Source organism: Pseudophryne corroboree, chromosome 1 (genome assembly GCF_028390025.1).
Source record: "Pseudophryne corroboree isolate aPseCor3 chromosome 1, aPseCor3.hap2, whole genome shotgun sequence".
Lineage (NCBI taxonomy): Eukaryota > Metazoa > Chordata > Amphibia > Anura > Myobatrachidae > Pseudophryne > Pseudophryne corroboree.
The window spans coordinates 867,102,820-867,130,405 of NC_086444.1; the positions used below are offsets into that span (position 1 = coordinate 867,102,820).

At 44.0% G+C, this 27,586-nt stretch overlaps 1 protein-coding gene across 5 annotated transcripts in view; it reads right to left on the bottom strand.

Annotated features, from left to right (window-relative positions):
* Positions 1–27,586, bottom strand: part of WRN (WRN RecQ like helicase) — a 294,980-nt gene that overhangs the window by 169,710 nt on the left and 97,684 nt on the right. For all 5 annotated transcript variants that reach the window (XM_063920020.1, XM_063920018.1, XM_063920019.1 and 2 more), the window contains exons 9-17: positions 24,514–24,838; positions 21,551–21,607; positions 13,871–13,970; positions 13,096–13,171; positions 11,627–11,694; positions 9,454–9,562; positions 7,755–7,823; positions 1,297–1,379; positions 842–948 (exon numbers count right to left, since the gene is read on the bottom strand). In XM_063920020.1, coding sequence (XP_063776090.1) covers positions 842–948; positions 1,297–1,379; positions 7,755–7,823; positions 9,454–9,562; positions 11,627–11,694; positions 13,096–13,171; positions 13,871–13,970; positions 21,551–21,607; positions 24,514–24,838 — 994 coding nt within the window. The remainder of the gene's footprint in view (positions 1–841; positions 949–1,296; positions 1,380–7,754; positions 7,824–9,453; positions 9,563–11,626; positions 11,695–13,095; positions 13,172–13,870; positions 13,971–21,550; positions 21,608–24,513; positions 24,839–27,586) is intronic.

The window sequence follows — 27,586 nt, forward strand, 5'->3', positions numbered from 1 at the left end:
TGAGCTTTAAGTTCAGGCTTGGAACCAGCACATTTACCAATCTGGTTACCCCCACGCAGTCCATTGGAGTATCCCCCCAACTTCCAGAAAAACAAAGGAATGTGGGATTGCAAAACAAATCCCGCAAGCAGTGCAGGGTCTGCTCCTGTGTCTGTTCTGGCAAACTCTGTATCAGAGGGGCATTAAATATATAGTAGAAGGGAGTTTTTCCGATCCATAGTTTGTCTCTGTGCAAGCGCCAAACCATTCAGTCAGACGCTGTGTAAACAAACTCACAAGCCCCCACACAGTATATATGAGAAATGCTCACTCCTTTACAATGGACATACCATGATGGAAATGACTTAATGTACAAAGAGAAGCCTACATTTCTTTTTCCTCAGTCTACATAAATAATCACAAAATGGTGAAAAAGTATCTTGTTATTAAGACATATAATGAATAAAAGGAAAGCCTGTTAGTTAGGATGAGGCAGTTTGAGCAAATGTGTTATGACAGTGGATATTCACTATAAAAGGGGTGTAATTCATTTGTGCCCGATAATTTTTGGGGCAAAAAAAATTGTCTGTGATTTTTTTTCCTGATGTTGTTTATCAGGCAATTTAAATGTTGCTTGTTTTTTTTTGGCGTGAAAACTGACCCGTTTTTCGGTTTTCATGGCCACCATCATGAAAACTGGTCAGTTGTCAGGGGTTTTGTTTTTTTGCCTGCAGGTGAAAAAAAAATCCCCAATAGAATCGGCTCCGGGCTAATTGCATAGCCCCTGGGGGATCAATTAGCCACATGTAATTTACTGTAACTGATTTAATTCACCCCAAAGTGTGATAACCTAAAGTCTTACCGATGGCAGCGTAGACTTGAGTGATCCAAGATTCTGGTAGGCACTTCTAAAGTCATGACCCCATTCAGAAATACAATGCGCTTCATCAATAGCAATCAGAGCTAAACCTACAAAGTGAATGGAAAAAAATATTCTAAACAGAATGATATTAATAGACTTGGATGAATGGACATACTCATAATTTATATTAAATCAGTTATTACTTATTCTACTCTCAGAAAACAATTTAATTTGAGAGTCAACAATGAAACAACCCACAATAAGATGTGTCCGTTAAATAGCATATGCCAAAGCCACGTGGGTGATGTTTGAAGAGAAGGAAGGCACGAGATGATTAAAAGCTTAATAGTGCAGAACAATGGAAAGGTTTAGCATAAGATAAAAGCAGAGTCACTTACACCTATGTGCACCTACGATTACATGAACTGGATGGCAGAGCAACATTCGTGACTTACCAAATTTGTTGTCTAGGTTCTGAAGTAGAGAGATTCCAGCAGAACAGAATTCAGGAGTCATGTAAATTACTTTAAACTTCCCACTGTGAAAATAAGAATTTACTTACCGATAATTCTATTTCTCGTAGTCCGTAGTGGATGCTGGGGACTCCGTAAGGACCATGGGGAATAGCGGCTCCGCAGGAGACTGGGCACATCTAAAGAAAGCTTTAGGACTATCTGGTGTGCACTGGCTCCTCCCCCTATGACCCGCCTCCAAGCCTCAGTTAGGATACTGTGCCCGGACGAGCGTACACAATAAGGAAGGATTTTGAATCCCGGGTAAGACTCATACCAGCCACACCAATCACACTGTACAACTTGTGATCTGAACCCAGTTAACAGCATGATAACAGAGGAGCCTCTAGAAAAGATGGCTCACTACAGCAATAACCCGATTTTTTGGTAACAATAACTATGTACCAGTATTGCAGACAATCCGCACTTGGGATGGGCGCCCAGCATCCACTACGGACTACGAGAAATAGAATTATCGGTAAGTAAATTCTTATTTTCTCTAACGTCCTAAGTGGATGCTGGGGACTCCGTAAGGACCATGGGGATTATACCAAAGCTCCCAAACGGGCGGGAGAGTGCGGATGACTCTGCAGCACCAATTGAGAGAACTCCAGGTCCTCCTCAGCCAGGGTATCAATTTTGTAGAATTTTACAAACGTATTTGCTCCTGACCAAGTAGCTGCTCGGCAAAGTTGTAAAGCCGAGACCCCTCGGGCAGCCGCCCAAGATGAGCCCACCTTCCTTGTGGAGTGGGCATTTACAGATTTTTGGCTGTGGCAGGCCTGCCACAGAATGTGCAAGCTGAATTGTACTACAAATCCAACGAGCAATAGTCTGCTTAGAAGCAGGAGCACCCAGCTTGTTGGGTGCATACAGGATAAACAGCGAGTCAGATTTTCTGACTCCAGCCGTCCTGGAAACATATATTTTCAGGGCCCTGACAACGTCTAGCAACTTGGAGTCCTCCAAGTCCCTAGTAGCCGCAGGCACCACAATAGGTTGGTTCAGGTGAAACGCTGAAACCACCTTAGGGAGAAACTGAGGACGAGTCCTCAATTCCGCCCTGTCCGAATGGAAAATCAGATAAGGGCTTTTACAGGATAAAGCCGCCAATTCTGACACGCGCCTGGCCCAGGCCAGGGCCAACAGCATGACCACTTTTCATGTGAGATATTTTAACTCCACAGATTTAAGTGGTTCAAACCAATGTGACTTTTGGAACCCAAAAAACTACATTGAGATCCCAAAGTGCCACTGGAGGCACAAAAGGAGGCTGTATATGCAGTACCCCTTTTACAAACGTCTGAACTTCAGGGACTGAAGCTAGTTCTTTTTGGAAGAAAAGTGACAGGGCCGAAATTTGAACCTTAATGGACCCCAATTTCAGGCCCATAGACACTCCTGTTTGCAGGAAATGTAGGAATCGACCCAGTTGAATTTCCTCCGTCGGGCCTTACTGGCCTCGCACCACGCAACATATTTTCGCCAAATGCGGTGATAATGTTTTGCGGTTACATCCTTCCTGGCTTTGATCAGGATAGGGATGACTTCATCCGGAATGCCTTTTTTCCTTCAGGATCCGGCGTTCAACCGCCATGCCGTCAAACGCAGCCGCGGTAAGTCTTGGAACAGACAGGGTCCTTGTTGGAGCAGGTCCCTTCTTAGAGGTAGAGGCCACGGATCCTCCGTGAGCATCTCTTGAAGTTCCGGTTACCAAGTCCTTCTTGGCCAATCCGGAGCCACGAATATAGTGCTTACTCCTCTCCATCTTATCAATCTCAGTACCTTGGGTATGAGAGGCAGAGGAGGGAACACATACACTGACTGGTACACCCACGGTGTTACCAGAGCGTCTACAGCTATTGCCCGAGGGTCCCTTGACCTGGCGCAATACCTGTCGAGTTTTTCCCAACGGTTTATAATCATGTGGAAGACTTCTGGGTGAAGTCCCCACTCTCCCGGGTGGAGGTCGTGCTGAGGAAGTCTGCTTCCCAGTTGTCCACTCCCGGAATGAATACTGCTGACAGTGCTATCACATGATTTTCCGCCCAGCGAAGAATCCTTGCAGCTTCTGCCATTGCCCTCCTGCTTCTTGTGCCACCCTGTCTGTTTACGTGGGTGACTGCCGTGATGTTGTCCGACTGGATCAACACCGGCTGACCTTGAAGCAGAGGTCTTGCTAAGCTTAGAGCATTGTAAATGGCCCTTAGCTTCAGGATATTTATGTGAAGTGATGTCTCCAGGCTTGACCATAAGCCCTGGATATTCCTTCCCTGTGTGACTGCTCCCCAGCCTCGCAGGCTGGCATCCGTGGTCACCAGGACCCAGTCCTGAATGCCGAATCTGCGGCCCTCTAGAAGATGAGCACTCTGCAACCACCACAGGAGGGACACCCTTGTCCTTGGTGACAGGGTTATCCGCTGATGCATCTGAAGATGCGACCCGGACCATTTGTCCAGCAGGTCCCACTGGAAAGTTCTTGCGTGGAATCTGCCGAATGGGATTGCTTCGTAGGAAGCCACCATTTTACCCAGAACCCTTGTGCATTGATGCACTGAGACTTGGCTCGGTTTTAGGAGGTTCCTGACTAGCTCGGATAACTCCCTGTCTTTCCCCTCCGGGAGAAACACCTTTTTCTGGACTGTGTCCAGGATCATCCCTAGGAACCGAAGACAAGTCGTCGGAACCAGCTGCGATTTTGGAATATTGAGAATCCAATCGTGCTGCCGCAACACTACCTGAGATAGTGCTACACCGACCTCCAACTGTTCCCTGGATCTTACCCTTATCAGGGAATCGTCCAAGTAAGGGATAACTAAAATTCCCTTCCTTCGAAGGAATATCATCATTTCGGCCATTACCTTGGTAAAGACCCGGGGTGCCGTGGACCATCCATACGGCAGCGTCTGAACTGATAGTGACAGTTCTGTACCATAAACCTGAGGTACCCTTGGTGAGAAGGGTAAATTTTGACATGAAGGTAAGCATCCTTGATGTCCCGAGACCTCATGTAGTCCCCTTCTTCCAGGTTCGCAATCACTGCTCTGAGTGACTCAATCTTGAATTTGAACCTCTGTATGTAAGTGTTCAAAGATTTTAGATTTAGAATCGGTCTCACCGAGCCGTCCGGCTTCGGTACCACAACAGTGTGGAATAATACCCCGTTCCCTGTTGCAGGAGGGGTACCTTGATTATCACCTGCTGGGAATACAGCTTGTGAATGGCTTCCAAAACTGTCTCCCTGTCAGAAGGAGACATCGGTAAAGCCGACTTTAGGAAAACGGCGAGGGGGAGACGTCTCGAATTCTAATTTGTACCCCTGAGATATCACCTGAAGGATCCAGGGGTCTACTTGCGAGTGAGCCCACTGCGCGCTGAAATTCATTGAGACGGGCCCCCCACCGTGCCTGATTCTGCTTGTAAAGCCCCAGCGTCATACTGAGGGCTTGGCAGAGGCGGGAGAGGGTTTCTGTTCCTGGGAACTGGCTGATTTCTGCAGCCTTTTTCCTCTCCCTCTGTCACGGGGCAGAAATGAGGAACATTTTGCCCGCTTGTCCACGAAAAGACTGCGCCTGATAATACGGCGTCTTCTCATGTTGAGAGGCGACCTGGGGTACAAACGTGGATTTCCCAGCTGTTGCCGTGGCCACCAGGTCTGAAAAACCGACCCCAAATAACTCCTCCCCTTATTAAGGCAATACTTCCAAATGCCGTTTGGAATACGCATCACCTGACCACTGACGTGTCCATAACCCTCTACTGGTAGAAATGGACAACGCACTTAGACTTGATGCCAGTCGGCAAATATTCCGCTGTGCATCACGCATATATAGAAATGCATCTTTTAAATGCTCTATAGGCAAAAATATACTGTCCCTATCTAGGGTATCAATATTTTCAGTCAGGGAATCCGACCACGCCAACCCAGCACTGCACATCCAGGCTGAGGCGATTGCTGGTCGCAGTATAACACCAGTATGTGTGTAAATACATTTTAGGATACCCTCCTGCTTTCTATCAGCAGGATCCTTAAGGGCGGCCATCTCAGGAGAGGGTAGAGCCCTTACAAGCGTGTGAGCGCTTTATCCACCCTAGGGGGTGTTTCCCAACGCACCCTAACCTCTGGCGGGAAAGGATATAATGCCAATAACATTTTAGAAATGATCAGTTGTTATCGGGGGAAAACCACGCATCATCACACACCTCATTTAATTTCTCAGATTCAGGAAAACTACAGGTAGTTTTTCCTCACCGAACATAATACCCCTTTTTGGTGGTACTCGTATTATCAGAAATGTGTAAAACATTTTTCATTGCCTCAATCATGTAACGTGTGGCCCTACTGGAAGTCACATTTGTCTCTTCACCGTCGACACTGGAGTCAGTATCCGTGTCGGCGTCTATATCTGCCATCTGAGGTAACGGGCGCTTTAGAGCCCCTGACGGCCTATGAGACGTCTGGACAGGCACAAGCTGAGTAGCCGGCTGTCTCATGTCAACCACTGTCTTTTATACAGAGCTGACACTGTCACGTAATTCCTTCCAACAGTTCATCCACTCAGGTGTCGACCCCCTAGGGGGTGACATCACTATTACAGGCAATCTGCTCTGTCTCCACATAATTTTTCTCCTCATACATGTCGACACAAACGTACCGGCATACAGCACACACACAGGGAATGCTCTGATAGAGGACAGGACCCCACTAGCCCTTTGGGGAGACAGAGGGAGAGTTTGCCAGCACACACCAAAGCGCTATATATATACAGGGATAACCTTATATAAGTGTTTTTCCCCTTATAGCTGCTGTATTGTTAATACTGCGCCTAATTAGTGCCCCCCTCTCTTTTTTAACCCTTTCTGTAGTGTAGTGACTGCAGGGGAGAGCCAGGGGAGCTTCCCTCCAACTGAGCTGTGAGGGAAAATGGCGCCAGTGTGCTGAGGAGATAGGCTCCGCCCCTTTTTCGCGGACTTTTCTCCTGCTTTTTATGGATTCTGGCAGGGGTTAAAATTCATCCATATAGCCCTGGGGGCTATATGTGATGTATTTTCGCCAGCCAAGGTGTTTTTATTGCTGCTCAGGGCGCCCGCCCCTAGCGCCCTGCACCCTCAGTGACCGAAGTGTGAAGTGTGCTGAGGAGCAATGGCGCACAGCTGCAGTGCTGTGCGCTACCTTGGTGAAGACAGGATGTCTTCTGCCGCCGATTTTCCGGACCTCTTCTGTCTTCTGGCTCTGTAAGGGGGCCGGCGGCGCGGCTCTGGGACCCATCCATGGCTGGGCCTGTGATCGTCCCTCTGGAGCTAATGTCCAGTAGCCTAAGAAGCCCAATCCACTCTGCACGCAGGTGAGTTCGCTTCTTCTCCCCTTAGTCCCTCGATGCAGTGAGCCTGTTGCCAGCAGGTCTCACTGAAAATAAAAAACCTAAACTAAAACTTTCACTAAGAAGCTCAGGAGAGCCCCTAGTGTGCACCCTTCTCATTCGGGCACAGAGATCTAACTGAGGCTTGGAGGAGGGTCATAGGGGGAGGAGCCAGTGCACACCAGATAGTCCTAAAGCTTTCTTTAGATGTGCCCAGTCTCCTGCGGAGCCGCTATTCCCCATGGTCCTTACGGAGTCCCCAGCATCCACTTAGGACGTTAGAGAAATATAAAATAGAAGGAAGATTGACAAAAACACCACAAAATAAAATTATTTCACCTCACATTATCACAGGGGCATCAGTATGATTTGCTGATGGACGGGATGCCGGCGAGTAGAAAACCGACAACGGCAATCCATCCATCAGAATCCCAACAGCCCCCCCAGTAAGCTCACTAACCCTCGTCTGTCCCCTACCCTAACCCTCCCGGGTGGTGCATAACCCCAACCCTCCCCGCTTTGTGCCTAACACTAACCCTCCCTTCCCCACTGCCTAACCTAATCCTCCCCACTAGATGCCTAACACTAACCTCCCCGCAGTCCCTAACCCTAACCTTGCCAGCCCTGCAGCCTAACCCTAATCCCCTTCTCCTGCCTAAACCTAATCCCCCCTGCGTCCTGCTGTCCGGACGATCAGGATGCCGGCTGTCAGTAATGTGACACCGGCATCCCGTGCGGCGTCAGTATCTCGACGCCGGCATTGCCTCCTACTTCGGGATCCCAGCGTTGGTATATAGACCACAGGGATCCCGTCTGTCGAGAAGCTAACTGCTTCCCATCCCAGGAATACATCAAACATTTAAATACAAAGATGCCAAACTATATACTTGACTTCTAAAAACACTGCAGTGCCATAATTCCTTTATTATAATTTATAATTATACATTTTAGAATTAACGAAAATCATCAGAAGGTAACTAAGACAAAACAGAAATCAGTTCACTATAAGATTCAAAAATATTTAAGAAATGAAAGACTCACGCTTTCACGTCTTGGAGAACATTTTTCGACTGTGCAGATCCAAGAAAACAGGAAGAAATGTTTGACATTCTGGAAAGGGAAAAAGAACGGGAGCACACAAATTGAAAAAAAAGTGATAGTGTGCAAAATAGATCATAGAAGCAAAATTACCTATATATGTGGACACTTTCATCATATAATTTAATTAAATCTTTTATACATCACACCTTAAGAAAAAAAAAAATTATATATATATATATATATATATATATATATATATATATATATACACACACACACACACACACACACACACACACACACACACACATACATACTTGTTCAAATCAGTCTGGCCTTTGTATTTACAACTGGAGTCTTCTACTAAAGCTAACCACAAACTGTCAGATGTTTATGGTCAGTAAAATAATCGGACGACTTTTCTGGAAATTGTAGGCACCAATATTTAAAGATACACACTAACAGATTTTGTTTTCAAAGTTACTGATTTTCTGCCATATCACACTGCATTTGCATATGTCCGCCCACAAGGAGGATGACATACTGACTGGAAAATATAGGAATAGATTATTGAGAATGCACACACACTACTCGATATCGGGAGATTACGGCCGAGACTTTGGGTTTGGGACGACAGATCGCAAAATCGACTGCTCGTGTGTGTGGGCAAGATTTTCCAGAACTATCGCCGAAACGCTGCAACGATCCTTCATACATACTATTCAATAAATATGGCAGAGAACCCAATTATTGGCAAATTGGCCCAATAATTGTATATTGTATACTTAGCTGTAGCCCTCAACATTTCTGAGTGCAAGATGAGGCATCACTTGAACCGCAACAAGCTCTCTACTGGATGAGCTCTGGTTATATCTATTTACGGCAGGGGTGGGGAACCTTTGGCCCACCAGCTGTTGTTGAACTACACATATCAGCATGCCTTGCTATAGTTTTGCTATTTGGCCATGCTAAAACTGTTGCAGGGCATGCTGGGATGTGTAGTTCAACACCAGCTGGAGGGCCGAAGGTTCCCCATCCCTGATTTAAGGGGTTGGGTACAGGATACTAGAGATTACGGTGCTAGAGGGTAACATTCTGGCATCGGGATTCTGACAGGTGTCTGGATTCCGGCAATGGTCTTCTGACTGCCGGCATTTCATGTGTTGGTATGCCCACTACAGCCCCAATTTAAGAACTGCTTTCTAGTCTTCTGTGCTATACTCTACCACATAAATATGAGTAAGAACACTAGACCACAGTGACTATCCCTAAGTAAATAGAAGTATGAGGGGGTTCTGCTAAAATGACCAAGTGGTGTGAGGGCCTAGGGAAGTAGACTCCTTACTGCGTAGAATGCTTTGGGGATATATGGGTAGAACCTTTTTTCCATTAATATATAAAAGTGAATTCATAGTTTTTAAAAATCTAGACAACCACATTACAAAGACTAACATAGAATTGCCAAATGCCCATATTAGTCTGATATACTCTCTCGTCAAAATAAAGCAGCATAATTCTTCATGCATCTGAAATCCATAAAGACTATGTGAATCAAATGTACAGTGAACATTAGATATATCTGAAGATACACCATGTATCAGAGTTTTAAGTCAAAACGATCCAGAACAACACTATCCGAGACCCCACGTACACAAGTATAAAACAAAACCCCAAAAACACTTTACTATATCATACTTACTCAAGCTGTAAAACTTGGTCTTCCATGAGTGAAATAAGGGGAGAGATCACAATGCCAATACCAGCTGTGTAAACTGGTGCAAACTGGTAACATAAACTCTTTCCATAGCCTACAAAAAATAATATAAAACATATGCAAATCGGTCCAGTTTAAGGTTTTTTAAATGACAGGCTAGAAATTCTTTTTTTTGTAAATGCACATTATTCTTTTAATACCTAACTTGAATGCATCACCTTGGAAATAATTGGAAATGTGTGTGTCATGTGTGGACTCTGGAGTGATACAAATTTGAAATTCCAGTTTTATAAAATGCACCAATACTGGGACCGGAGCCATGCAGCATATTGATGTGCAAGGTAGACTATTTTGCCTGGCAATCTAGGAAAACGAAATTAATCTAACACCCATCTAGGAACTGGTTACAGCTGATTTATGGAAATATTTCAGAAGATAATATTTAGTTGCATTTAAAGAATTCCTTATAAAAACCAACTAGATTCACCTTCATCACTCCCACATTAAGGCCATCTCTCAATCCTGAACTTCGATCTCCAGATCACCAGATGTCAAAACACCTCTTCATGTCCTCATCATTTCCATTTTAGACTACTGTAACCTAACCCACTATGGCCTCCATCTCTCTTGTCTTTCCCTACTTCAATCAATTCTCATCACTGCTGCTCATCTCATTTTTCTCTAATGCCATCTGGGACCTACCACCCACCTCTGTAAAACGCTTCACTGGCTCCCTATCTCGCTCAGTTCTGACTCCTAACCCTCACCTGCAAAGCCCTAGACCACTCAGCCCCTTATTTCTTTCCACACTCTCTCCTGACCTCTTTGCTCCTCCTCTGACCAATACTCACCTTCAAGACTTTGCCAGAGGTGCCATTACCTCTAGAACTCACCCCCTTCCCGAGTTAGACTTTCTACCAGCCTCAAATATAGCACACCCATAAAACTTATATTTATGAAATCATACCAGCCCTATTCAATACTCCACCAACTCCCTACCATTAATATATGCCTGTTTACCCTCAAACTGTGCATTCCTTCTTAGTATGAGAGCTTACGAGCAGGGACCTCCTCCCTCTTGTTCTACCCTTGCACACTCCTTGTCACTTATACCCTGCTCCCTTGTCTCCTTCAGCCCTTCAGTGACTCCGATTATGTCTAGTTGCCCACACATTGGATACAGGATCTCTTAGTGCTGACTTGATTTCCACCCATCCTGATATCATCAGTGAGTTGCCTACTCATGTCCCAGTTATCTGTCCTTCCAAATTTGGTGTGATATGTATGCTTAGTACTCATGCTAGAGCATTCCTTAGTGTATTATATTTACAACATAAAACCCTGTTTACTATGTACAACGCTGTGTACATTTTGTGGTGCCTTATAAGTAATAGATTCTCATATTTTACAAAATAAAAGAAAGGCAGGCATATCCATCCATGAAAACCCAACCCATACATAACGTGGTAGAATGCTCTTGGATAACTGCATTAAATTGATGGAGGAGGTTCACACTGGTTCAATGTTTAAGTTAAGTTGAATTTATTTACACAAAGAGAAATTGTACATATTTTAAGGTATATTTTAGGACTAGTTTGTGTAAGACAATACAATTAAATTATTTTAAACCTTTTTATCCAACATCAATAATATGCAACTTTATTAGCCAAATAGAGTATAATATGTCACAACAGAAGACAATTTAAAAACTTTAGTGGCCAAGACTTTCATCTCTAAATATCCAGTAATGCAAATCAAAACACTGCTTGCTAGCACTATTTCCAATCCGAGCAAATTATTATGTTGTCCGGTCATAATAAAACGGTCACTAGTTTTGTAATGTTTGAAATAAGACTTTTCCCTAAAATGGCCTGCTGAAACCTCTGAAGCCATGCAGTAGCTGTCACATGGGCCAGATAAGTTCTAATTTTACTCATCAACAATTGTAACCATGGAAGCAACTGTTGCTAAGGTAAGTCAGTTATTCACCATATAAATCTCAAAATATAGCAGGAGTGTGTTTCGAAGTTTCAGCAAGAAAATTCAAACAGGAGCACTACTTCAGGAGCTACAAAAAATTGTCGAACACAACACAGAGATTTATATTAGGTGACAATTGTTGAATGTAGTTACCCTGTAAGACACCAAAATTGCTTACCTGTTGCCATGACAACTAAATTGTCTCTTCTTTCTTTTAAAACAGAATAGATAACTTTCCACTGAACCCTGAGAAGAAACGAACAAAAAAAAAAACAGGAATTATAAATTTCTGTTAAATATTTCTCATTGGGTGACACAGTGCACTGGTGTACATAGCCATTTTTAAAAAGTCAGCTTGCCAGTGGATTGACATCACAAATTAACACTTGGAGGATAGGTCTTTGAGAAGCACCCAACATAGGGACCGATTCAGACCTCATCGCCGCTGTGCGATTTCTCACAGGCTGCGATCAGGTCTGCACTGCGCATGCGTATGCACCACAATGCGCAGGCGCGACGGACCGCAGCAACGGGGATCGCCAGTCAGCGACGGGATGGTGAGAAAATTCTGCACGCACCGGTGATCGCAAGGAGATCGACAGGAAGAGGGCGTTTGTGGGTGGCAACTGACCGTTTCTAGGTAGTGTACGGAAAAATGCAGGAGGGAGAGTTTTGTGAGAGGATTTCGGACATCAGCTCCGGCCCCGATGCACCCTAGCGATCAGGTCTGAATTACCCCAATGGATATAAACAATTCAGTTGACAAGGGACAAAAATAGCTAACCACTAAGTATTATTTTGTTATCCCATTCCAGTAGCAGGATTACACCTATGTTTCTAACGCAGCACAGAGACACAATCATTACCTCCAAGAATATTGCTACATTGTTCTGCAGCAAATTCACAATCAATCCTGAAGCCAATACACTAGAGGAGTAGGAGATTACATGTGCTGTAGGTGTGCAGCCATTTTACCACTCTATGGGCCTAATTCGGGGATAACAGCAAAACCAAAATCTTTCTCTAATGGGCAAAACCATGTGCACTGCAGGTGGGGGCAGATATAACATGTGCAGAGACAGTTAGATTTGGGTGGGAGGTGTTCAAACTGAAAATATAGCAGCCAGTATTTACACTGTACAGAAACAAAATAACCCACCAAAATCTAACGCTCTCTGCACATGTTATATCTGCCCCCACCTGCACTGCACATGGTTTTGCCCATTAGAGAAAGATTTTGCTTTTGCGATCAACCCTGAATTAGGCCCTATCATTTACTGAGTGTAGCACTGTACCACTGAAAAATCATTCCAACTAAGAGGTGAATAATTTATTTTCCATACCCCTTGGAGTTCCTCATATTATAAAATGTAATAGCAGTTTAAAGATTCAGTGTGGATATGCAGATCTTTTGATGACTTGAGGGGAGAACAGAATATCAAAATATGAGAACTTGACCATGTGCTGAATGTCTTACATTTTATTTATTACATGATTCAGAAATGGATTCGCTGGGTGCTAATCACCCATGGCCATCTCTTGTAGACCAGAATAAAGCAAATCCCGAATAATAAAAGTTGTGGATCAATTATGAAGAAAATATTTAGGTAAAGATCAGGTACTTATGTAAAACACAAATATACTTACGGCTTAAAACGTGAATGTCCAAAATAGGTCTTCAAGCAAGCTATTTGTTCATCATTTGGTTCAGGTACTAATGGATCTTAACGGCAAATAAAAATAAAAAATAAGAATAAAAAAAGCTTCCTTACATAATATCAAAATAGACTTTCCCCTAAGCAAGACTGTATCTTCATATAAGTACTAATAGTAAATTAATAAATGTCTCCAAGTTAGAAGCACATATTAAGGGGTAGGAATTCAATTATGGGTGAATCGGCAGCCCGATTCGCATTTCTGCCTGAATGCCCCATTCACCTAAAAGTGCTCACTACCTGTGGGGTAGGAAGCAATTTTGAACGAGATTCCCACGGCTGTAAAATATGTCAGTATCCGACAGATTCGCAGAGTGAATCCATCCAGCACCTAATTAAATTCCCCCTTGAATCTCAAGCCAGTTGAAATATAACAGATTAAAACCCAGGTCCTGAGTTCCTTTAGCGCTATTAAAAAACTACAGATGGGTCCATGTTTATCTTGACCTTTAATAGGATTAACCGAGACTGGCCAATCGAATTTAATCCCCTGCTGTAATGACTTAATCCCCTGCTGTATTGTTCTCTGTATTGTATTGCAGCTGAGAACAATAGATGAAGGGTTTATGCTAATAAGTCATGTTGTGCCTAGGCGCAGAAAACTAGCCAAGATAACCATGGACCCATCTGTATGTTAACATTCACAAAATGTTTTACTTTTTCAAATCAAGCAAACCACTACCATCACAGAGATCAGCAGTTCTTACCCCAATCATCATCTTCCTCTTCTTCTATACCTTCATCTTCATCCTCATCTATGGCATTAGTCAACTGTTTACTATCAGGTGAGAGCATTTGTAGAGGTTCCTATAAGAATGAACATGAATAGTGCATAAAAAGGGGAAGTGGTTGCGCATGAGACTAGAGAATGTAATGTGTAAAAGTGATTATAAAATTGACCGGAGAAGAGTAAAAAATATGCAAATGAATGGAGTTTATTCATTGTACAAAACAAAATGACAGTACCACTGTATGCATGCAAACCAATCTGTATTAAACACAAATTACTGAACACAAATTCTGGTTAACTACAAGAAGCATTTTATAACTGCTTTTAAGAATGCTTTACAGAAATATATTCTTAAAAAAAGTAAAAAAAAAAAAAGATTTTATTTTTTTCAAAAGAAACATTTCTGCATTTAGGGGGATATCCTATTACCCATGGTACATTACCGTTGGTAATTATAATGCCTGGGGCTAGCCTATTAGCTCTGATAAGTCAGCACAAGCTGAAGGTTATAAGGGTTTTTGTGTTACTGCACCGGGTGCCGACTCCTGACAGCAGCACTGCACCTCCGGCTCCCTGGTCACACGACTGCTCCCCTGGGAATGTGGGTCAGGGCGCTGCACTGGCTTCCCTGCCGAGGGTCATGTCGTTGAGTGCCAGCTCCGTGGCACCCTCACTACACTCACAGCCTGCTGATGCTGTGGTGGGCATAGGACACTGACTGGTCGCTACAGCTTATCAGGGATTTTGTTTCATCTGCATTGGGCATGCAAAACCAAATCCCCCACAAACAGCACCGTTTTCGCTGAACCTGTGTGTTTTCAGGAGGAAAGATGGGGGGGGAAGGGGGGGTTATTTTTATTTTTTTGTTTTTACAGGCGAGCTTAATTGGACAGCCTGTAAAAAAAACATTGGTGAAACATCAGTATAAAAAAAATGCAAAAAAAACATGTTTTATTTACTCTAATTTTTTGGGGGGAAAAAACTCACTCTTTTACATGAATAAAGTTACGTAACTTAAAGACGACCTGGCGGTTTATTTACAAAGCGTCAGATTGTATAACCAGGTGCTTCTGATTGTGTTTATACCCAATATTTAAAAGAGTAATGCTTATCCCAACATGTCTTGCTACTAAAAGCATTGCCACTTTAAATATCGGGCATAAACACATAACAATGCCTAATAAAAAAACCTGTTGTCTGAACATACAATATCTAAACAAACATGTGACATTTACAGTGCATTAAAACTGAATATTCTTTTTGGAATTCAGATTCCACTTCTTATGGAGAGCTATACATATTCATGAGTATTGGGTGTTTAGGGCCTAATTCAAGGGTGAGTGCAAAAATAGGATTTTAATTACCTACCGGTAAATCTTTTTCTCATACTGGGAATCCATTTAGTATCATGGAGTAAAGACGGGTCCGCTTGGAGCCATGGGCCCTATAGAAGTTTGATAACGTGTGCTGGCTCCTCCCTCTATGCCCCTCCTACCAGAGTCAGTCAAGGAAACTGTGCCCTAGGAGATGGACATACTTTGACAGAAGGAAATAGATAAGGAAAGTGGTGAGATTTCGAACCAGCACAACCAGAACAAGAGGAAAGCCATGCTAACCAAACTTGAAACTAGGAACAGCAAACAGCTAAACTAATAATACTTAAACAAGTAACCATGCAGGAAGAACGAAGCACCGGGCGGGCGTCCAGTATCCCCTACGGACTACGAGAAAAGGATTTACCGGTAGGTAATTAAAATCCTATTTTCTCCTACGTCCTAGGGGATACTGGGAATCCATTTAGCACCATGGGGAAGTACCAAAGGGTGGGAGAGTGCTGAGGTTCCTACAGAACTGATTGACCAACCTGAAGTTCCTCAGAGGCCAAGGTATCGAACTCGTAAAACTTGGCAAACGTGTTCGAACACGACTAAGTAGCTGCTGGGCAAAGCTGTAATGCCGAGACCCCCTGGGTAACCGCACAAGAGGACCCCACCAACCTAGTAGAGTGGGCCTGTACAGATTTCGGAATCTACAAACCTGCCGTGGAATAAGCATGCTGGATCGTGAGCCTGATCCAGCGTGCAAATAGACTGCTTTGAAGCAGGACACTCAATCTTGTTGGCATCATATAGAACGAACAGCGAGTCCGATTTCCTGTGACGAGCAGTTCACTTTACATATACCTTCAAAGCCCGTAGTACGTCCAAGGACTTTGAAGTAGCAGAGGTGTCAATAACAACCGGAACCACAATTGGCTGGTTGATGTGAAATGCCGACACCACCTTAGGAAGGAATTGCTGACGAGTCCTGAGTTCAGCTCTGTCCTTATGGAAAATCAAGTAGGGGCTCTTGTGAGACAACGCCCCAGCTCCAAGACGCGCCTTGCCGAAGACAAGGCCAACTGCGTGGCGGTCTTCCACATAAGACACTTTATGTCTACCTCCTGTAACTGTTCAAACCAGTCCGATTCGAGGAATTGATGTACCAAATTGAGATACCAAGGTGCCGTGGGAGGCACAAAGGGAGGTTGATATGAAGAACACCTTTCAAGAACGTGTCTGGACATCAGGGAGAGAAGCCAATTGTTTCTGAAAGAAAATAGACAAGGCTGAAATCTGAACTTTTATGGAGCCTGTAGGCCCGCATCAACTCCCGACTGCTGAAGAAGCAGGAAACGTCCCAGATGAAATTACACCGTAGAATATTGTCTGCTCTCACACCAAGAGACATATTCCTTCCAGATACGATGGTAATGTTTTGACATTACCCCCTGCCTGGCTTGGATCATAGTCAGGATAACCTTGTCAGGAATCCCTCTCCTGGCTAGAATCAGCTGTTCAACTTCCATGCCGTCAAACGTAGCCGTGGTAAGTCTTGATAGACGAACGGGCTCTGTTGCAGAAGAAGATCCTCTCGAAGAGGCAGAGGCCACGGATCTTCAACTAGCATTTTGAGAAGATTCGCATACCAGGCCCTTCGCGGCCAGTGCGGACCAATAAGAATTGCTTTAACTCTTTCCCTTTTTATTCTTTTGAGACCTCTGGAGATCCGAGGAATGGGAGGAAACACGTACACCAGCTGGTAGACCCACGGAGAGTTCAGGGCGTCGACCTCTACAGCTTGTGGGTCCCTCGACCTGGAACAACTTGTGGGTCCCTCGACCTGGAACAATACCGCTTGAGCTTCTTGTTGAGTCGAGAGGCCATCATGTTGATTAATGGGTAACCCTACCGACGTGTCAGCCACTGGAACACCTCCGGGTGGAGGCCCCATTCCCCCGGGTGTAGGTCGTGTCTGCTGAGGAAGTCTGCTTCCCACTTGTCTACTCCCGGAATGAAGATCGCCGACAATGCCACGGCATGTTTTTACGCCCAGGGGAGAATTCTTGACACCTCTGACATTGCGGCCCTGCTTTTCGTTCCGCCCTGTTGGTTGATGTAAGGCACCGCTGTTAAATTGTCCGACTGAACTTGAATGGCGTGATCATCTTTCTTGGAAGTGCACCCCCTGGGTGACTGCACCCCAACCTCTGAAGCTTGCATCTGTGGTTAGCAGAATCCAATTATGAATTGCGAACCTTCGACCCTCCACTAGGTGAGAAGTTTGTAGCCACCACAGGAAGGAGATCCTGGCTTTTGGCGACAAGATGAATCCTCTGATGCATGTGAAGATGCGATCCGGACCATTTGTCCAACAGATCCAGCTGGAAGGCTCTCGCATGAAACCTTCCATACTGAATTGCTTCATAAGAAGCCACCATTTTCCCCAGAAGGCAGATACACAGATGTACTGAGATTCGGATCGGCTACAAGACAGCCCGAACCATCGACTGGATCCCCATTGCCTTTTCCAAGGGAAGAAACACTCTCTGGGACTCTGTGTCCATTATCATCCCTGGAAATGAAGCTTCTGCGTTAGTTCTAGGTGAGATTTTGGTAGGTTCAAAATCCACCCATGATCCAGGAGTAATCTGGTCGTGAGACCAATGTTCTCCAACAACTGCTCCCTGGGCACAGCCTTTATCAGAAGATCGTCCAGGTAAGGAATTATGTTTACTCCCTGTCTGCGGAGTAACATAATCATCTCTGCCATCACTTTGGTGAACACCCTCGGTGCTGAGAGACCAAATGGCAGGGCCTAAAACTGGTAGTGACAGTCCTGTAGTGCAAACCGTAGATAAGCCTAATGAGGTGACCAGACCGGAATGTGAAGGTATGCATCCTTGACATCCAGAAACGCTGGGAATTCCCCCTGCTCCAGACCTGAGATTACCACTCTCAGAGACTCCATCTTGAACTTGTACACTCGTGAAACTGGTAAGCCTGTTTTGAAGAATCTGTGAGGAGGGAAATCCTGGAACTCCAGCCTGTAGCCCTGGCATATAAAGTCTATGACCCAGGGATCCTGGCAAGATATTGTCCAGGTGTGACTGAAGAATTGTAGCCGGCCTCCCACCTGCCTGTCTCCCAAGCATCGCGGTCCACCATCATGCGGAAAGTTTTGAAGAGGCAAAGCCTGAGCTCTGTTCCTGTGAACGAGCAGTCGCTGGTTTGCGTGGTTTGCCTCTAGCGCCGGTAGAAGAACCTCTGGCCTTGCCCCTAAACTTGGCAGTCCGAAAGGACTGTAAATTTGGTCCTGAGTAGGCCTTCCTAGCTGGCGGAGCTGCGGAATGTAGATAAGTGGACATACCCGCAGTAGCTCGTGAGATCCACTTGTCGAGTTTGTCGCCAAATAAGGCCTCACCTGTGAAAGGCAGGCCTTCCACACCTGTTTTGTAGTCCGCGTCAGCAGTCCACTGACGTAGCCATAATCCCCTGCGAGCCAACACGGACATAGGTTTGCTTAATGCACGCACTACACCTATCTCTTTAATGGCTTAAACCATAAAGTCTTGTATGTGCTGCAGGAGTAACACAATATCCTCTTGAGGCAAGGCGTTTAACCCCTCAATTAAATTACCAGACTGTTTAGTAGTGGCTCGAGTAATCCACCCACATGCTACAGTGGGTCTCTGGGCCACCCCTGCAGCTGTATACAAAGATTTTAGTGTAGTCTCAATTTTACGATCAGCTGTATCCTTTAGGGAGACTGCACCAGGAACTATTTTACGTGAGAGCCTGGAGACTGATGTATCCACTACCAGTGGATTTTCCCATTTTTTCCTATCCTAAGGAGGAAAAAGGAAAATATGATAATGACCGCCAAGGAATTTGACATTTCTTATCTAGATTAACCCACGGTTCTTCAAACAGAGTATTTAGTTTCTTTGATACGGGAAAAGTGACTGAGGATTTCTTCTTTATATTAAAATAAGATTCCTCACATTCCTCTGTCACCTTATCAGTGATATTTAGGACCTCTCTGATACAATCTATGAGCCTCCACACCCTGCAACAGAGTACCCTCCCTTACCTCTATGTCCACCTCACCTTCCTCCATTTCTGACCCTTCATTATCAGAGTCAGAATGCAGGATATGGGCCAAAGTACGTTTTTGCGGACAAATGCTAGAGGACTGAGACGCTGATCTGAGTACTGAGTCCTTTTGCTTAAACTCAGTCATAGACTGTCTTAAGTATTGCTTCTCTTTCTCATTACGAGATAATTTAGTAGAGATGGTGGAAATCATCCCCCTAATGGAGTCCAGTCATGCTGGCTCCGGCCCACTAGCCTGAGAAGGAATACTACACTGAGTACACACTAGTGAACCCCCTGGAGAAGAGGAACACTGTTCCTTACATGAAACACTCACTGCCTGAAATACTGAAGCAGTGACAGCACACACAAGAAAATGTTAAATGCACAATTAACCCACAAAGCCCTTCCCGAGAGACACAGAGAGAGGACATAACCAGTACACAGCGCCCTAATCGCTAAAGCCAAGATTAGCTGGGTCGCAGATTAGGGACTTAGTACACTTGTATATAGCTCCCCCCTGCTATGACCTCCTGGTACCGCTGAGTACCGCTGAGATAATCTGGAGGCCCTCCGGAGGAGGAGGAGTTGCGCATCCCTGTAGTCAGCGTCTGAATAGCTGCAGTAGGGTAAAATGGCGCCTGTGAGCTACTGGATCTGCTCATAGTGATGCCCCGCCCCTTCAATGGCGCACGGACTTCCTGCTCTTCTTTATACCGGCTTTGTGTGTCTGAGTGCATAAAATGGAGTAAGCCCCCTTTTAAGCCTGTATTGACTGTCTGGGTACTGTGTATAGTACAGTGTACCGAGTCTGGAGATTCATTCCGCCCCGTGTAGAAGCCGTGCGTCTCCGTACCCTTATGCCGCCATAATGGCCGGCGACCCACTACCCGGGACGCCGGCTTAGTACTCACCACTCTTCTTTCTTCTGGCTCTGTTAGGGGTGGCGGCATGCTGCGGGTGTACGCTCGCCGTGGTGGGGCTTGCGAATAGTTCCCTCAGGAGCAAGCATCCGGTCAGCGGGGAACGGGTCCAGTAACCCTTAGTAGGGCCATTCCCCCCTCTAAATCCCACGAAGCAGGCAGGCTTGTGCCATCCAGTCCTGCCTGAAAATAACAAACTTTAAAAATAAATGCAGAAAAAACTCTTCAGGAGCTTCCAGAGATGTGACCGGCTCCTTCGGGCACATTTTCTAAACTGGTAGGAGGGAGTGGCCAGCACGTTAGAGGGAGGAGCCAGCACATGTTATCAAACTTCTACAGTGCCCATGGCTCCAAGTAGATCCATCTATACCCTATTGTACTAAGTGGACTCCGAGTATCCCTTAGGACGTAAGAGAAATAAAATTTTCCTCTAATGGGCAAAACCATCTGCACTGCAGGTGGGGGCAGATATAACATGCACAGAGAGAGTTAGATTTGGGTGGGGTGTGTTGAAATGGAAATCTAAATTGCAGTGTAAAAATAAAGCAGCCAGTATTTACCCTGCACAGAAACAATATAACCCACCCAAATGTATCTCTCTCTGCACGTTATATCTGCCCCACCTGCAGTGCACATGGTTTTGCCTATTAGAGGAAAATTTTATTTTGCATTCAACCTTGAATTAGGCCCTTGGTCTTCACGCTAGGCCAATTTTTAAATGGCAAAATGCGCCCTGCCCTTTTAGTGGCACTCTGCTATAAACACAGCCTGCCCATTGCCATGCTGCCACTGCATGAATAGATGAGAGCCTGGAAGCACAGCACCTTCGTAAGTGCTGGACACGCCACCAAGATGCGACGCCGACGGCTGGGCATGCCCCCATGGTTCACATACTTTTGCAACTCACAGATATGCGATATTGGATCATTTCCTCAATAAAAAAATAGAGCATGTCTAATTTTTTAGTCTCATTGGTTTGATTTGGTTTTCTTTATCAACTTTTAGGACTTGTATGAAAATCTGAGGTAGTGTTAGGCCAAACTTCAGCAGAAATATAGAAAATTCTGAAGGGTTTGCAAACTTTCAAGCACCACTGTATATGGCGCTACAAGGGTTCTGCAGTGCCTAATAAAGTAGATAAATAAATGAGCAAAACAATAAAATAGTGACTTACAGTAAAAGACAATTCAAGACAAGTAGATAGTTTATAAACATTCCTGCATCATTGGACATAACACTCAAGTAAATTAATCATTCATATCACAATCATAATCTTAAACCTTATGTTCTAAATATATACACTTAAAGAAAAATCAATACCTTGATCACTTGAGCCTTATATGTTTCATCATATTCATCATCAAAACCATAAAAGTCCTGTAATATATACAAATATTCCACTTATACAAATGCTATAAATATTAATAGATCTTCCAAAAATGTAAAAAAACGGTGTAGCGCCTCAGTGCTACAGTGTTTGGAGAGGAAACAGTAGTGTGAGGAAAGATGATACTGTATATGAGATATAAAGGTCCAGTGTTCTGACTGTTTTTCCAGGACCAAGCAACCACCCACAACGCAGAGCTTTGCTCGGACTCATAGCTGTAAAATTTAGGATGTTGGAATATCATAATTAGCAGAATGTGCTTAATTCAAACCTGGACACCGCTGCACGGTTGCTTGCAGCGGCCACATCCAGTGGGCTGGGTACACACACCGGCCATTGTGCGCAACCTTACACATTGCAGCCACATCCAGGAAGGATGCAGGCAGTGTGATTGACAGCAGAGCCGTCGGGGGAGGGGGGTACAGTGCAGTTAAGTGATAAATACACCCCATTAGAATCTTAAAGGATAATGGGGGTCATTCAGACCTGATCGCACGCTAGGTTTTTCGCTGTGCTGCAATCAGGTCAGAACTACACATGCGTATGCACTGCAATGTGCAGGCGCGTTGCACGGGTGCAAAGCAGATTGTTGCTGTGCGTTGGGTTTTACGAAGAATCCATTCGCACAGGCGATCACTAGGAGATTGACAGGAAGAAGGCGTTTGAGAGTGGCAACTGATCATTTTCTGGGAGTGTTTGGAAAAACACAGGCATGGCCAAGCGTTTGCAGGGTGGTGTCTGATGTCAATTCTGACCCAGGACAGGCTGAAGTGATCGCAGCGGCTGAGTAAGATCTGGGCAACTCAGAAACTGCACAAATATATTTTGTACCGCCCGGCTGCACATGCGATCGCACACTTGCAAAGCAAAAATACACTCCCCTATGGGCGGCGACTATCTGCTCACAGCAGTGCAAAAAACCCCTAGCGAGCGATCAGGTCAGAATGACCCCCATAGTTAGAAAAGTATAAGTCTGGGCCCCAGATTCGTTATCTTTTTGGGACTGATTTTACTTACAGTATGATTTTCCAACCAAAACGTATTGCTTTTAATTGAGAAATATAAAATGAGGACGGTCCCTTGATGTCCTGTGTAAGCCCATCTCTGCTCAGTTTATTTTTACTTGCAAACTGTTGTCCGTGAACAGCACTTTAACATACAGCCTGTATATTTGGAAAGAGCGGGTCAGCATTAGAGAGCAGCAGACATTGCATGGCCATCTTCACTTTTGCCAATCAAGTCTTTTTTTTTTTTTTTAAATAGCGCTAAGCAGCTATGGGGAAATGTAGTCACTATGATGACTGACAATCACAACGTTGACAGTCATAATGTCAACATTGCTGACATGTTGACATCTGAAAAGTCGACATTCCACAGAATGCGGACATTACGGTTACGCTGCAGGACCACTGGTCCCAGATGACACTGCCAGAGATCTGTCAGCAGGTAAGTGAGCATTGCACCAGGACACATTGTTTTGTCGATAATCTAATTAGGCCAACATTTTCATCAGTGTCATCATGATCAATGTCATGATGTTATTAATGTTACCGAACCCGCTTTGGGAGCACAGAAGACGCTGAGTGAAATACAACATCACATGATGATCAAACCATCGCATGATGGGCCTACTTCAGATGTGGTTAGAGTTGTGTCCTGTGCTGCAAAGTACCTATTAATGGTATTTTGCAAATGCACAGGACCCATGCTGCGTGTGCGCGACTGTCAATCTCTGGGGAGCGGATGGTGACGACCTCAGGTTTATGAAAACGGAGGTGTGTCGCCGCCGTTTAGAGGGAGGGAAGAGGTCAAGGATCTCAGTCATTAGACAGAGATATCCATTTCCTGGCCTCTGCGATGGGCGGCATGCGCGTCACCATGGGTGCCGTAAGCCACCCAATAGTGACTGAGTGATCTGATGCCTATGTTCAAGGATGCAGATCGGATCACTACAGCAAGAGTCTGCTTTTAATAGACGCCTCCTGGTACATTACCATAAAGCGCTGTCACTGCTGCTTCCAAGGAAGCAGCAGTGATAGCAATTCCAACCACATTTGACTAAAGCCGGATATTCCCACAAAACGGATTTAGTTTTCGCTGGAATTATCTTTGAAAGCTGTAATTCAACAGTATTTATTTTTTCATGAAATTTATATTAGCTGAATATCAGTAGAAATACCCCCTATGATATCCCAGGGAAATTAGAGAACCAATGTTACTATTTAGGAATATACAGTAACACACAAATTCAACTATAACATAGGTATGTTCTTCATTACACTTGAAAAGTTCAAACTGGTGTGTTGACAGTCATCAGGACAACATAAGAATGTCAACATGGTTGAACTGTCGAATGCAGCATGTTGACATTTGTCATGTCTACGCAGATATGTTGACCTGATGTGTCCCTAGTGGTCTAGCGGTGTCTTACCATCTCCCAGTGGCAGCAGCGACTCCAGCGTCTTCTTCCGGGTGTTGGCAGTCACGTGAGGATCAGTACACAAATCTGATTATTGGTGTTCCGGTATTTTCCCCCTATTATAACGCTAACGTCCCCCTTACAGCAAACCCTAATCCACATAGTGGCCCCTAACCATCGGCATCCTGAGAATGTTGACATTTTACATGTAAACAGTGTGAATCTGTCAACAGTTTAAGGATGCTGACCTGGTACCTGTTGACAGTTTAAACCATGTCAACGTTCTGATGTCATCAATGTGACCTCAACCTTCTGAACGTCGACATGGATACTGTCAACCTGTCAACCATTTGACTGGATACCCCAGGAAATTGCTCTTGCTACTCAAGAACAAAACAGTATTATGCTAAGCAAAAATAATAATAAGCCAAACATGTAATAAAAAAAAGAACACACAGAAGCTAGCAAACACTTTACCTCATCATTTTCGCTCCTCTTACTTTCTTCAATGGCTTCTTTCTCCATCATGTAAAGCTCATCTTCACTGATCCCCAAGGTCATGAAAAAGTCTTCACCATTCAGTTGAGTTTGGCCATCTTTGTTAGGTATGCTATTCTTGTCATCTTCTTTCTTTGTTGAGTGGTCTCCATGATCAGACAGACTTGCTTCAGCCTGGCCAGTACTATTCGATGAACCATCGCTTGTCTGCTCCGATTCATTTTTCTGCTCTTTGGAGGCCTCTAAAACTAGGCTTCTTAAATCTTCCAGGTTCTCAGAAACATTTGCAAGAATATTGGCAGCTCTGAGAAATAACACATTTAGGATGTTTTTAAAAGTGACAATCGCCATCATAATTGTGTGAAATACACATTTATGACTTATCCATTTAATCAGTGAGCCAGTTTCAATGATTTTATTACACTAATATAGTTATCATTTTAGGTCTAGAAGTCGACTGCACATTCCTATTAACAAGTGCAGTAAATCTTTCTTATCTAATGTGGAGCCTCCAATAGTCAATGTCAATCATTTTGACCAAATGGACAGCAAACTAGTAGAAACAAACTTTCAGCAATGAGCACTTTCCTCCAAAATGAACATACTGCTTAGAATACTTTTTAAATTTTGTTTCATTTAGCATTTACATGACATTTTAATACATACATCATCATACAGTAACTATCAACTATAAGCAAATAATGATGGATTGAGGCAAAAAAAATCAAATAAAATAAGAGTACAAACTATTCGTCCACTTCTGCCAAAAAACAAGAATTTATATATATATCAAATACAAAAGAAACGTCCTTAATCTGCGCACTTCTCTCAGCAGCAACACAGGAGGAACCTGTTAGCAGGAACCAATAACGTGAGAGCAATATAGTATGTGATGTTTTTCCTTGGGGTGCTATATCCAGTTCCAAAATGTACAGAACCAGTATTGGCAGACTTTGTCTCTGAGGTATGGAATAGGGGTACCTACCCTCACACCACAAAGAAAATCACCCAACAAATAGAAGCCCAAAGGCTGAATCAGTGGTTAACAATATTTGAACATTTATTAAAAATACATAAAATAGTAAACACTGATTCGATTACAATTGGCAAAAACATACAAACATCAACGGTCCCTACAACAGTGGTCTTGGTGGTAAACAATACCCTCCCTCACCTCAAAAAGGTGTGAGCCCTTGGGAGGGTGACAACGCCACTATGTATGGGCCCGTTCTAGATGACCCTTCACGTTTCGTCAGAATCGACTTCTTCAGGGGTTCAAGAATTCAGTAAAGAACACCCTTTTTGGTTGCTTTAAAAACGATTTCAGCTTGTTTCAAAGTAATATATCTTCATGTCTTATAGCCTTATTAGATTTAAAACCAGATGGTACCTTCCTGCACGAATAATGGTTGCTTCAAACTGGTCCTTATAACTCTTCAAATGACTTATGACAAAAAAATACACTAATGGGCAAAACCATGTTGCACTGCAGGTGGTGCAGATATAACATGTGCAGAGAGAGTTATATTAGAATGGGTTATATTGTTTCTGCTCATGGTAAATACTAACTGCTTTATTTTACAAAGCAATTTAGATTTCAGTTTGAACACATCCCACCCAAATCTAAATCTCTCTGCACATGTTATATCTGCACCACCTGCAGTGCAACATGGTTTTGCCCATTAGTGTATTTTTTTGGTTTGCTAACAAACCTGAATAAGGCCCTATGCGTGCTCCCACGGTGTCTTTCCATTGCATCTTTAGATCTTCTCTACATGCAGCTCAATCTGAGGACATCATCAGCGACTGCACACTCCTGTATTTGGCCACTGACGATATCTTTTGTAAGATTGCACAGCCTGTATGCACTATGGGGGTTATTCAGGTTAGTTTGCAGATTCTGTTAAAAAGCATAATCTGCGATCCTTTGTTTTGTATGCTGGGAGCCCGCCCATCGCAGGGCAAGGACGCCCAGCATGCTATATGGCCTGCCCAGTGGCTGCAACCGTAATTTAATTGCGGTCACAGCAACTGTGGAAGACCCCCTGCAGCCGCAGCTAGGCTGCGTATGCAGGAAGTCAGTCGTCATTTTCTTGTTCGGAACAGCTGAGTGTGATATCACGCAACCGCCCCGAAAACGCCAACCCGGCCCTGTTTTCAACAAACCACCCCTGCAACGCTTGGTTGCCGCCTCATGAACACCCCAGGCAGAGACGTTCGCAGCCAACACGATCAGATCGCATTGGCTGCTAGCACATGCGCTAAGTGTATAGCCCTGGCATGCTTTACACTTAGGGGGCTATTCAGAGATGTTTGCAGATTTTGCTCTCAGTTTCATTGTTTTTGTGATCAAGTCCCTTGGCCCGTCTTTGTAAGATGTGCACTCCCTTATCCAGAAAAACTGGAAATGGTCATAAGGATAACCCATTCTGAATCTGAAAGTAACACACCCTGTTACCTTAATTTTGGGGTTTGCTAGCAGAGGAGATATTTTTAGTTGTTCTTCATAGGCTTATGTTGGAATCCAACAAAGGCTTTGTGATCCCACAGAGCTAATAATTCTAGCTGAAATTGTGTTTTTGCCATTTTTTCCCCCCAAGAGAAATGGCATTCCCGGCTGAAGTGCTCTCCTTACAGAAGACTGCTGATGGATCTCAACTTGACCACATACTGTAACTGTCGAATTTGTATTTCAAAAACTGCTCAGAAATGGTCAGGGTTTTTTTTATGATTGAATTAGGTCAAGAACATCTATTTAAGACTTATTCAAAACAATAAAAAAAAAAAAAATAACATTTGTAAAAAAAAACTTAACAACCATTTTTTAAACACTGGAACATCACTATCGGAACATCATGACTTTAATTTCACCAGAGGTTGCAGCCACTCAACTGGGCAAAACCATGTTGCACTGCAAGTTGGGTAGATGTAATGTAACATGTGCAGAGAGTCAGAAATTGTAGGGCCTGGGACTGACAAAATAGGCAGCACCCCCAATCAATAAAAAAAATAATTCTATACACTGCTAAAAAAAATAAAGGGAACACTAAAA